Source organism: Thunnus thynnus, chromosome 19 (genome assembly GCF_963924715.1).
Source record: "Thunnus thynnus chromosome 19, fThuThy2.1, whole genome shotgun sequence".
Classification (NCBI taxonomy): domain Eukaryota; kingdom Metazoa; phylum Chordata; class Actinopteri; order Scombriformes; family Scombridae; genus Thunnus; species Thunnus thynnus.
In genome coordinates this window covers 15,876,035-15,889,100 of record NC_089535.1, presented here as the reverse complement: position 1 = coordinate 15,889,100, position 13,066 = coordinate 15,876,035, and the positions used below count along the sequence as shown (strand labels likewise).

At 39.0% G+C, this 13,066-nt stretch overlaps 2 protein-coding genes across 3 annotated transcripts in view; one reads left to right on the top strand and one right to left on the bottom strand.

The window, feature by feature from the left end:
• The window catches only part of ssh1b (slingshot protein phosphatase 1b), a 47,455-nt gene that overhangs the window by 31,301 nt on the left and 3,088 nt on the right, over positions 1-13,066 (bottom strand). Inside the window, exon 3 of the mRNA XM_067575303.1 lies at positions 9,801-9,901. Within this exon, the coding sequence (XP_067431404.1) occupies positions 9,801-9,901 (101 nt within the window). The remainder of the gene's footprint in view (positions 1-9,800; positions 9,902-13,066) is intronic.
• Positions 2,114-8,509, top strand: LOC137171192 (uncharacterized). Of its 2 annotated transcripts, XM_067574983.1 has the most exons (4): positions 2,114-3,638; positions 3,731-3,838; positions 6,662-7,237; positions 7,322-8,509. In XM_067574983.1, the coding sequence occupies exons 3-4, from the start codon at positions 6,800-6,802 to the stop codon at positions 7,769-7,771; spliced, it is 888 nt and encodes a 295-aa protein (XP_067431084.1). In that variant the 5' UTR covers positions 2,114-3,638; positions 3,731-3,838; positions 6,662-6,799; the 3' UTR covers positions 7,772-8,509. The 2 variants fall into 2 exon arrangements, with proteins under 2 accessions (XP_067431084.1, XP_067431085.1); XM_067574984.1 differs by lacking the exons at positions 2,114-3,638; positions 3,731-3,838 and having other exon boundaries at positions 6,399-7,237.

Here is a 13,066-nt window from a genome sequence, read left to right as displayed (position 1 = left end):
ATATTTGTGACTAGGAAGACGATTTTGAACACCACGCTTTGAAGATGCAATATGTAATTATACATTTGTTATTCATAGACTTGAATGTCCATGTGGGCAATTTTATGTAGGATGCACAAAAAGGAGATTTAAAAATTAAGGTTGTAAGAACACAAACATGCCATCTTCTCAGTTATCTTATGGCCCTACATTACGTGAGTTCTCATAATTCTTTGGGAATTCACTTGGTTAAATATGTTGGACTCAAGTCTGCCTGACGGTAAATGACAACATTGTCACTGACCGAGGGCTGGATAATGACGTCAGCAATTTTACAGGTTGGAGGTTCAAAGAATATAGTAAAAATATACAAAATAAATGCACATTTTAATCACCAACAGGTTTTTCTATGGAGACAGTGTCAGCCACAGACTCTAGTATTCAACTTCTTCTAGTGTACAATCACTGTTGGTTTTCTTTTCCAGTGGGAGGAAAAATGTTCACAGATGTATCTCAATGAAGCCAAATCTAAATCCTGCAACCTGCCAGCTGTGCTAAACTACAGTGAGGCAGAATATCTGTCACAGACTCACATGTTGTGGCAGAAAGGTAAAGCAGCTGCATTAGGCAAGCTAAAGATATTCAGATAATACTGATTAAAGACAACTGGTTAAATCTTTTTTCTTTTTTTACTTTTCATTGGTTTTTTGAGCTCTGGACTAAACCCTCTCTGTTATGCGAGTGGCATGTGGGCGCAGGTTTTCAACTTTAAAATTCACCAAGAATAGATTACAGAGCACTATATCTTGATGCATTCATGATTGTGGCTACAGAAAAACACATTCGTTTGGTTTTGGACATTGTTGGAATAACGTTATTGACAGGATGGCAGAGACGAGTGCACTATATGAGTAGGGCTGGGTACTGAACTTCAAAACTTTTATGGCACTGAACTGAACTGCTTCGATACTATCAAGTATCAAATAAATTTTTGTCATTTGTTACCAAATTTCGATACGTAGCAGGAGTGGAGCTGTCTGGAACATCCAGCTGTAGCTTCTCAACATAAACAGCAATGGCGGAGGCAGCAAAAGCATCTACAGCAGCTAGATCAGTAACAGGAAGTTTGACCAAAACATGTAACCTGCAGATAAGACAAGACGAAGCTGTATTAAAATATTGAAGATGATGATACTGCCCATTGTTGACATCAAAACAGCGGTGGTTTGGTGGCTGGCGGACGGCTAACAACAGCATCTTGTGAGGCTCGGCTAATATTAGCTAATGTTAGCTAACGTAAACTGTGGACTCTTGTGTTGTCACGTTCAGCGTTATGGTCACATAAAAACTGCTTGTTCGAGGCCAGCAGCCGAACCACCGCTGTTTTGATGTCAAACGATAGGCAGTATCATTATCTGCGATATTTTAATACAGCTTCAGTTTGTCTTACCTGCAAGTTACATGTTTTGGTCCAACCTCCTATAACTAATGAAGCCTCTGTAGAGGCTGCTGCTGCCTCCACTTGCTACATTTTGAGCCATTAACTCGGCTACCAACAGGCAATATACTATGCAAAACAACTGTCAAAAAGCAAAGTGATAAAACCATTTATGCTAAAGTTAACTAGCTGTATACAGACACTCAACACACTTTCTCTTTAAAACTAATCAACGTTAAAACTAGTGAGTTTTGCTGGTTGGTGAGTTTGATTACCGTCACAGCACTGGGTGCCACATCCACACTTCATTAGCTGACATTATGGGTTGAATTGTTTGTTGTGCTAAGATTAGTTTGATGGCGTCAACAGTATGAAAGTGATTGTAGTTAATAGGTTTATATTTTTTATGTTATGAAACTGGTTTGAGTGTGTAAAAATGCTAAGGACCCGAAAAATAAAACTAAAGATTTGTACTGTAATGTAATTTTCTTTTTGTTAAAATGAATTTCATAAAGTTAGTATATAAAAAAAGTATTGTTTAGGAACCAGTACCAAAGTCAAGGTATCGGTACTGGTATTGTAAATTTTTGAACGATATCCAGCCCTACTGATGAGACGTCTTCTACCACCTAATGTAAGACATGCTATTCTATTCACTGCTTAAGGAGTAACTTGCAGGTTGAATATTTTACTGGATTTACAGTTTATGTATCATTAAAATTATCCTGTGAAATGTTAATGTTTGATTTTATTAGTTTAACGAAACATAAAGGCAGAAATTAACCACTCATCACATTACCTCGCATAAAGGATTTGCTCTACCCATCCCCGCGGCAGTACACTTTGCGTTACTAGGTACCAATGAGTCTGAGCAGTCGTCAATTAGTGAGTTTGAATTTTTTCACTAGTTATGTTTTGCATCTTATCATTTTTCATCATCATAAATAATGGTGTTTGTGCAGACTGCACAAATTCCAGCCTGTCAGGACCAAAGTCCACTTTCCTAGCAGGACAAAAAGCAGCTAGTTTTCATGCAGGTGAAGAGACAGACTTCACTGCTGCCTCTGTGATGGAGGAATGCGGTTGTGTGTGGGCTCATTTTAGACAGGAGGGTTATGTTATTTGCAATATGATGAAGTTCAGGATGGGATGTCGAAGCCAGGACTGTGTGAGGCTTGTAGCTTATGTGGTTCCTTTGGTACACACAGCTGCTTCATCAGCTCCGCTTTCAGCAGCAGCGCCACACTGACTGGAGATCATCACAGATTCAGCTAAACAAAGACATGAACTTTTTTCTAACTGTTTAATCTTTAACTTCCAAATCAGACAGCATTATGGCTTGAATTGAGAAGTAACATCTAATGTGTGTTTATTGTTGTTAGGCAGCATAACTAACCTGTAAAACCACCAGTTTATGAGGTATAATGCTAACGTTAGTTAGCTAACATTGTTAGCATCCTACTTTGTTAATGCGGTTACTGTTTGACACAGCATGACGTTAGTTATTGATTTATCTAACACAGGATCCTGGTGTACAGTTACATAGCTTGGTGATATTCTGTTTGCTCAGCTAAAACATTTGTAATTTTTATCCTCATTTGGTGTTATGTAGCTTTAATATAAGGTTTTGGGAGATGCTGCAGTAATGAGAGGTGGTGTCTCTGAGGTCCTCTCATATCTAAGTTATCTGCATTTGTTCTATATCATAGTTAATAATGACTGACCTTCACCATATTCTCCAGCATATTAGTGTACATATGACATTGCACGGTTATGTAAAATAAGAGTTACTCTCAAAAAGGAGAGACACATATTTGCAGCTTTCTCTGATACTTTGAAACCATCTTCAGAAGCAGGTAGAGGTGTCAAGAAACAGCGAATAAATACGAAGTGTGCCAGCTGATTGTTCAGCGACATCTGATGATGTCTCAACATCATGTAAACATCTTCAGTTCCTTTGATATCCGACATCTTTTTTAAATATTGTATCCAGAAGGAAAAACACATTTCTTTTATGCCTGGCATGTTGGTAAAAACTGTATCCTGATGTTTGTAGTTTAGTTTAAATTGACTGTTTTTTTTATGTCTAACATTTTCTTTTCAACATATTGTTCATGTTCTGAAACCAGTCCAGGGAGGCTTTAGATGCAGGCATGAAGGAGAGGGAGTGGAGGACCTGAAGCTGTGGAGGCCAGGCATCATCCACCAGTTAGCAATTTCAGTCAGTCATTTAATCTAAATTATTATTTGGGTCAGTGAATGTATTAAATATTATATCACTGAATGTGATCTAAATGTTTTTATCTCCCACAGCACATCAGCCCTGATGGAGTCTCTGAGGAAGGACTACTTCACCTCACCAAAGACTCTATGTGACAGTAACACTGCCCTCTCCTCCACTGCACCGGAGTCGCTTACCAGGTCCTGCCAGCAGATCACCAAACATGAGGCAGTTGGCCTGTAACTTGCACAGTCTTGACGGTTTAACACAGGACTTTAGTGTGAAACCCAGTTTTTTCATTTGACCATATGTTTGAGATACATCCAGATGCATAATTTAAAAACTTCAGTATGTTTATATCTATGTCTTACCTGATTCTTGTCAAAAATAGATATTATAATAGATAGTATATTTCATACCAGTGTACACGTGTATATTTGTATCTACAGTATTACATTATTTTATGAAACCCTGTGAGTACACCTGTTGTTAGAGTGTCAACTTGATATCTATTGCTTAGCCTATATATTATAAATAGCCTAATATTGTTTTAAAATGGGGCTGGTCCAGACTAAAATATCAAGGGCCAGATTTTTCTTCCTAGTCTGTCCCTGGAGATGAGGGTCTAGAAGCTAAACTAAACAAATTAAAGTATAGTAGCCATCTATCCAAAATAGTAATAAACAAACATGGACAATTTATGTCTCTTCAGGAGTATGTCTGAAAATTCTGGGGAAAGAAGTTATTTTACAAACAACATCCATTATGACTTTCCACAGTTACTGTTACTCATCATAAACATCCAACACAAATTTCAATGCAATTTTGTCCTTCTGTCTGACAATTAATTCTAATTTAAGCTCAGTTTCTGTCAACCTGGGTATGATTACATCTTCTCCTAAATATCTGGTCAATTGTGATCTTATTTGTATAGACAACTGATTAAATCTATGATAAACAACTAAAAGGAAAAGCGCTTTTTGGATCTCAGAAGCAAAAAAAGGGAATGAATTCCCAAAGAAATTAAGGTACACTCCCTTATTGACCTACATCTGTACTCAATCAGTACACACTTTGTCACAGGTAATAAAGAAAGCAGATGGCCTGTTAGTGTTGTTAAAACCTCTTTAATATTATTAAGACATATAAAATTGCCCACATGGACACTGAAGTATTTTTACTGTAGTCACTTTTAGGTTTTTAAAATACTTTTAGTGATTATATAATATGTTGTTGTTATGAGTGTCAACCTGCAGTTGTGATTTTTGCACTTTTATTTGTCAAGTAGAAAGCATTAATTAAGTCTATAAAGTGAAAAGGTTTAAATCAAAACATGTCATTTGACAAGTGAGACAAGTGAAGGTTTGTCACATGACATGATGCTTATGACATCATTAAGTTCCGGGCCCTCTGTGACACTACAAATACAGAACACAGAATGTTCTACTGAAATAAACCCTCCTGTTAAACTCCAGTCACTTACAACGTGAAATCGGACATAGACGCATCTCTCAGTGAGAACAGAGCGCCAACTATCGAAAGTAACTACAATTTACTACAACCGAAACTTTAACTCCAGCCGAAATGGATAAAAGTAACAACTCAAGACAAAAGGTCAGATTTCCTAAGCAGGAGACACTTTTGTGCAAACTTTTTTGGTGGTACACTTTTTTGTATGTTTTCTTTTATTTATTCATCTCTTGACTAAAGCTTCAACAAATACAATTAGTGTAAATAATTTTCTGGAGAGGGGATGAATTTCTAACAAACACACCACACTGGTAGACTCATATTAAGACTTAAATGGCATTTGGTTTCCTTATGTTGCTGTAGTATCCATGAGTTCTATGGATATTATGTTGTTGGCTGTTGAGGATATTTCACTTCACTGTAGGGTGACAATATTTAGGTGAAATATACAAACACTGTTGACATATTGAAACAGTTCCTCAGAATGTGATTGCTTTGGCTAAAATAATGACACAGGGAATTTTGACACATGTATACATTAACTGTTTTGAGTGAGATTTGGCTTTTACAGGCTGTACAGCATAATTTCATATGATGATTACACTCAGTGTTTTGAAAATGTAAATTCATATTTAATTAAAAATATTTTATTTGTTTTAATGTTTTTTTTTAACATTTTAATAATTATGTTTATGAAAAAGTACCCTTATTCAGCCACAGTGCTCTTTTACCACACATTTTATGGTTCATTCGATTTTGAATAAGTATAAAGATTAAAGACTTTGGCCCTGTTTACGCCTGGTATTAACATGCGTCTCGGGTGATCCGATCACAAGTGGACAGCTCTAAGTATAGGTGTGAAGACACCCAAAACGCATTAAGGATGGATTGAGATTCAATCACTCAGACCACATTCAGAGGTGGTCTGGGCCGCATGTAACTACATTCTTTTAGTAATGTTAACGCGATGCGTCCTGGGCCACATTGAAGGACCGCCTACTCAACTGACATCCTCTTTTCTGTGCTGTTCAACTTGTTTGATAACAGGATAAACTAATTATTTTGTTTTTCATGTGAATTAAAAACGTAATCCACCTCCCGTTTTTTCCTGTTTCTCTCGTTCACCTAACCAGTTTCCCTCTTCAAATCGACAATTAGAATAGAAAGTAAACCGTTAATGTTTTGCTTGTCTGTCTAAAAAAATATTTCAGAAGCTAAACGTTGCTGGATAGTTTCCTCTGTCCTGTAAAGTTGATAACTACAGTTTTTAGTTTTGCTGCGCTGCTCGACATAATGAGTTCAGGCTTTATCAGGTGAATGGCTGCTTTACTCCAAACAGTTTCACTGTATGAGCCTGGACTGTTTGTGTGTGTGATGTCCGTGTTTATTTGCATATAGAACAGGGAAGTGAGATCCGATCACAAGTGGTCACTCAGGACGCATGTGGAGACGCATATTAATACCGAGTGTAAACAGGGCCTTTGTGTGTGTAACTAAAGGTGGACAGGACAGTATTTTACCTAAAACACTGCATATATATTTGTGTCTTTCAGTCTTATAGAACAGCCCAGCCTCAAAATCCTGCATCCAGCAGAGTCCAGCATGACCTGCGACAGGCCCTTCTGGGCTCCAAGGCTGAAAATGAGCAGCTGCTTTCCGAAAACACTGCTCTGAGAAACCAGATTGCCACCATGGAGCTCATTTGGAAGCATGAAAAGAAAAGTCTGAAGGACGAAATAGACTCTTTGGTCTCCACGTTGTTCATGGCAAGAAATGACATGGACAACCTGGTGAAGATGGTTGAGTCCACCAGAGCCAGTCTAACAAAATCTGAGACTGAGTGCAGGCAGATGGCCAGGAGGGTGACCCAGATCTCCCTCGAAAAAGATGATCTGGTCAGAGCAGTGATGGACAAGGAGAAGGCTCTTGCTGAGAGCATTGTCAACCAGCAAAAATACCATGCTCTACAGAATCATCTCGCACTGGAGCAGGAAGAAAAGAAGGCAAGCCGTGAGAGGATGCAGGAGCTGATGGCTGAAAGAAAGAAAACGGAAGAGCAGTGGCACCGCAAAGAAAGAATTATGGAGCAGGAGATGAGGCTCCTGATTCTAAAAAATATTGAGCTTCAGGTACGCCACATCAGCTGATCATTTTGATTTGAATAATAAGAATAATAAGAATTGGATCGTAACAGTTTGTTTGTCTCTTTTCAGGAGCTCGCCTTGAAGACAGACAGAGAGAAGGTGCAGATGAAAAAGCAAGAGGAGAAAGCCAAGAGGGAAACAGAAAAGAGGCTGAAGAAGGAGAGAAAAGAGAATGAGAAGAGAGAGAAGGAAGAGAAAAAGGAAAATGACAGGAGGGAAAAGGAGAACCTGAAAATACAAAAGAAAGAAAAGGTGAAAGAAGAGAAGGAGAGGAAGGAGAATGAAAAAAGAGAGAAGAAAGAGAAAAAGGAAAATGACAGGAAGGAGAAGGAGAACCTGAAAAGACAAAAGAAAGAAAAGATGAAAGAAGAGAAGGAGAGGAAGGAGAGTGAAAAAAGAGAGAAGAAAGAGAAAGAGGAAAATGACAGGAAGGAGATGGAGAACCTGAAAAGACAAAAGAAAGAAAAGGAGAAGGAAGAGAAGGAGAAAGCTAAGAGGGAGAAGAAGAGAGAGGACTAACATCCTTTCTCCCTTCAGCCCTCACCCCCACCTTCTACCCTCTTCCCTCTTACCCCCTTCCACTCTGTCTCCTACCCTCTTACTCTCTACCTCCTACCCTCTTACCCCCTTCCTCTCTGTCTCCTACCCTCTTACCCCCTTCCTCTCTGTCTCCTACCCTCTTACCCTCTTCCTCTCTATCTCCTACCCTCTTACCCCCTTCCTCTCTGTCTCCTACCTTCTTACCCTCTTACTCTTTACCCCCTACCCTCTTATCACTTTACCCCATTCTTTCTTACCCCCTTACTCTCTACCCCCTACCCTCTTACCCCCTTCCTCTCTGTCTCCTACCTTCTTACCCTCTTACTCTCTACCCCCTACCCTCTAATCACTTAACCCCATTCTTTCTTACCCCCTTACTCTCTACCCTCTACAATCTTACCCATTTACCCCCTTCCTTTTTACTCCCTATCCTCTTACCCCTTTACCCCCTTCCCTCTTACCCCCTTCCTCTCTATCTCCTACCCTCTTACTCTCTATCCCCTACCCTCTTATCACTTTACCCCATTCTTTCTTATCCCCTTACTCTCTACCCTCTACAATCTTACCCATTTACCCCCTTCCTTTTTACTCCCAATCCTCTTACCCCTTTACCCCCTACCCTCTTACCCCCTACAATCTTACCCATTTACCCCTTTCTTTTTACTCCCTATCCTCTTACCCCTTTACCCCCTTCCCTCTTACCCCCTTGTCCTCTACCCCCCCCCCAACCCAACCGGTCTGTGTCTTCTGTGTTTGTGAAAACTGTCATAAAATAAATAAACCTGTCACCATGACAACTTGACAGCAGAGTTTCCAGATATTTACCTTGTTTAACTTTCTGTAAGCTGAAGATGACCCTTCACTTTCACCTTAACACAATATAACGTGATCATGGAGCCTGGAGGCTTTACTGCAGCTTTACTGAATGTAGCAGAGAAACACTGCCCTCTACTGATAAAGGTTTAGTGTTGCATCCAAGAAGATCCATGTTACATTGAAGAAATATATACTTGAGTCTGATATTGCATGATCGGATATTTCATTCATTTTTAAAATTAATTGCAATTAACTGTTGAGATACATGAACATGAATGATGAAATCTATTTCACTGATCAAAACTCCAACACTAGAAAACACTCAAGCATATTTGTGACTAGGAAGACGATTTTGAACACCACGCTTTGAAGATGCAATATGTAATTATACATTTGTTATTCATAGACTTGAATGTCCATGTGGGCAATTGTATGTAGGATGCACAAAAAGGAGATTTAAAAATTAAGGTTGTAAGAACACAAACATGCCATCTGCTAGGTTATCTTATGGCCCTACATTATGTGAGTTCTCATAATTCTTTGGGAATTCACTTGGTTAAATATGTTGGACTCAAGTCTGCCTGACGGTAAATGACAACATTGTCACTGACCGAGGGCTGGATAATGACGTCAGCAATTTTACAGGTTGGAGGTTGAAAGACAAGAGTGATGAATAAGTCCACCATCCAAATCTGCAGGTTCTTCTGTCTCTTTCATCATCTTAAATATTCATTATGTTCATGTTTCAAGATCAATAGTAGTTTTTTGAGAAATTTCCAGAGCTTTCATTGCACTGTAAACTTAATTTTTCTATAGGGTAAATATATTTGTGATTGTGATGCATTTTCTACTTAAATTATCATCCCATTTCACATATGCTAAGTGTTCCAATATCTAAATAACAGATACTGTTTGTATATTTCTTTGAAATCGCTTTAAGCAAACTGCCTGAGACTTAATCTTGTTTCAAATTATTTGTGAGCATCCCTGATGTGTTCAACTGCGGGTCACTTCAGGTCAGACCCAGCTGGGTAAACTTTCCTGACTCAGTTTAGAAAACACACAGACTAACCCACAGAGAGAAAAAGCCTCCTAAGCCAACACAATTTTCCTTTTGTCTAGAGCTCATTTATGCAGAGGAGATGGGCAAAAGAACAAGAAACAAAGCTTCTTTTGTGTGTGTTTGTCCTACCTGCGTGTTTGTGGTGGGTCGGGGTCTTTGGTCCCTCGGCATTGCCGCCCTGCTGGAGGAAGAGGGCGGCTCCTTTGACCATGAAGAAGCTCTCACTGAGGCTGAGATGCAGAAATGGAAAATAAATTTAGTGTTATTGAAGTCTTGACAAGAGTACATTTTGAGAAACAATGTACTCTTGTCAACAACAAAAGAATTGTCTTAATTTTTACTCTGTAGAGTAGTAGGCTGCTCTAACTGCCCTCTATTACAAGTCAGTAGAGACTCTTCAAGTGTACTTGACATCTGCTACCGGCACAACTGGCTTTCACAGGTACAGATGCAGTTTGACAAATCATGTTCAGATTTCCTTCAATAACCAGCTGAAAACACATGATCATGTTTAGACTCCATTATTCCAAAGTAAAACTACACAAATTCCCTCCTTTTCCTCCTCAGTTTATTTTGTTGTTGTCACAGTTCCTGTATTTTTCACTTACTGACTGAATGTCAAGTGGATACTTGTATAATGCATCATTTGGCTTCATCAAAGGGGACGTATTATGCACATTTCTACGTCTATATGTATATTCTGGGGCTCTGGAATATCTTTGCATGATTTACAGTTTGAAAAAACTCATTATTTATCTTATACTGGCCCTTTATGCAGCCCCTCAGTTCAGCCTCTGTTTGAAACAGGTCGTTTTAGCTCCTGTCTCTTTAAGGCCCCCCTCCCAATGAGCCCACTCTATTCTCACTGGTTAGCTCCTGGAAACTGCCCCTCAACAGACTTCCAGCTACGCAAACAAACAATAGTAGTAGGATTTCACTTATTATTCTAGTTCTTTACTCTAAATTTAAACTTCTCAAATACATCTGTACGGGTTTGAGCCTGAATCAGATCTGAAATATGCAAGTGGACAATGTGAACAACATGTAGAGCAACCTTAACAACAACAGCTATGGAACGGACGGCCATTGTGGGCATGCAGGAACAACCTGATGTCATCACGAGAAGGAAGTAGAGGTAACATTGCAAACCAAGCATTCAGAGGAAGTTGAAGCCCTGGCTTTTGACTTACATACATTCACCTCATGTTTTGGCACTTTGACTATGTTTAACATAGACATCTGACATCGTAACAGTATAAAAATACAGAAAATCCCAAAAAGCATATGTCCCCTTTAAACTGAGCAACAACTAAATCATTATTAAAATAACTGACTATCCACAATAACCTACCAAACTGTAGTTGGAATCACACTTAAAATATTGTAGTGTGTTCAAGAATTGCGATTAACAAAGTTGAAACAGAGGCACATGAAATGGCTGCAGTCAGGATACTGTACGTACAGTGAGCAGCCAGGTGTAGGCTGCATACTTATTTCAGTCTTCACTGGTTCAGCGAGCAGGACAGGAAGCTCGGCAGTGATTGAAAGTCAGTAGAGTCCTGATCCAGCAGGTTTTACAGCCCTGTGTTTTTATAGCATGATGAACAGACTCCATTTTATTGGGTTTGATGACCTTCGGCTGATCATACGTTACACCCTGACTATCCATATGTGTCCTGGCTTTTAATCTCATAACTGCTTCCTCTCCTGTCCAACCTGCGCTGGATGTTACACTCCTGGGTCACGACTTGGTTATTATGAAGGCTGCAGTGAGCAGGAGGAGAGCTTTAGTGTCTTTTCTTACACAGAACAGAGAGCAGCTTTGTTTAACCACAGTCTCATTCCCTTCTCAACCAACACACCACAAAGCCTGGCATGACTGAGTGGGACCATAACAAGGCCTTTTGTTTCAGCTGCCTCGCTACGTGGTATCATTGTTTCTTTTAAAATTTTGTAAGAGATGAGTGATTTTGAGACGATGGTAAATTAAACACAAGGCTTAATGAAACTGGAATGAATAACTTTCCTGACACAAGTTTAGGCGACACTGGTAGCGCAGAAATGTTCAAAGTAAGAACTACAAAGTCTTGACAAAGCTCAATCAGGCTTTTCTCTTATAGTAAATACAATTATGATTAAAATAAAAAAAATGAATCTTAAAGAATGACAGATGAAGCTCAAACATAATAAAAATAATTACTTTAAGCTTTAAAACCTTAAAATATACCTGACTGCATTTTTGTTCTACACAATCACCTTCTGTCCTAAAAAATTAAAGTCCCCCTCCACTCAAAATTGTGTTTTGCTCATTGTTATTTCACTGTGATGTTTGACATTAGAAGCCTTTTTCATATTAATCTTTTGAAGGGGGAACGTTTCTCTGCACTCATCTCAAATCTGATTTTATTGTACCTATGAACATAGTTGGTGACATCACAACAGAAGCCAATCATGGTCCCGTATGCAACTTACACAAGTGTGATGTGGAAACTTGAAACCTTCAGTGCGCATATACTGAGACTTTACAATGAAGTAGGAAACATCCTGTATCCAGCAGGAAAATATTTGCATATTTATATATATTCTGGATTTCTCAACAAAGGAGAAGGTGTAGATGTAATTTGAAGAATTTGTAACTCCATAATTTAACTTTTTTTGTGAGAAAAACATATGAAACACAAATAATTATTTAAAGCACAGTTTTTTTTAATGACTTAAATCATGTGGATGGGATCTTTAAGCTTTAAATTACTCACACTGGAACATTATCACTATTTATTTAAGTTTAACCACTGATTCCAGACATCACAACCTTCCACTAAGTGTTAAGTTACACTAATAACGTAATAGGTCTAAATGTTAATGCTGCTGTGAACTTACATGCGACAGATCTCCCTCTGAGTCAGAGCAGCCTCCTCCACAAAGTGAGGCAGCACGGTGAACATGGATTTATGTGACGTTTTCACCACCAGATGCATCCTCCTGGTTGTTAGTGGACTATCTACAGTTTAGTCTCCTCTTAAAACATCCTTCCATCCATCGTCTACACCTGCATATTCCTGTCCGTGGTCACAGAGGACTGCAACCTCCCCTTGTAGCATATTTCGTTTTAACTTCTGTCTTCCTGGTCTTGGTCCGATATGTCCTTCCTCTCTTCCTCCCACAGCTTTCTCTCCATCTTGCTCCCAAAATCTCCTCGTCTGTGCCGCTCTGCCTGTCTCGGATTCTGCTCTCTATCTCCTCCTCGCAGAGCCTGCTTCACCAATCAGCTCTCCCTATGTGACACCCGGCCACAATAACATCATTCATGCGAGTGTTGGGAGGCTTGGCGTCAATCTCAAAGTTTGACATGCGGAATCCTAAATTAAGACTCTACACTGATGAATCACTGAGCT

What these genes read in the sequence shown, in the direction of transcription:
- LOC137171192 (XM_067574983.1), top strand. Translation starts at nt 6,800, where the DNA reads ATGGAGCTCATTTGGAAGCATGAAAAGAAAAGTCTGAAGGACGAAATA. An exon ending in TAAAAAATATTGAGCTTCAG is followed by an intron (nt 7,238 to 7,321) that starts GTACGCCACATC and finishes GTCTCTTTTCAG; the next exon opens with GAGCTCGCCTTGAAGACAGA.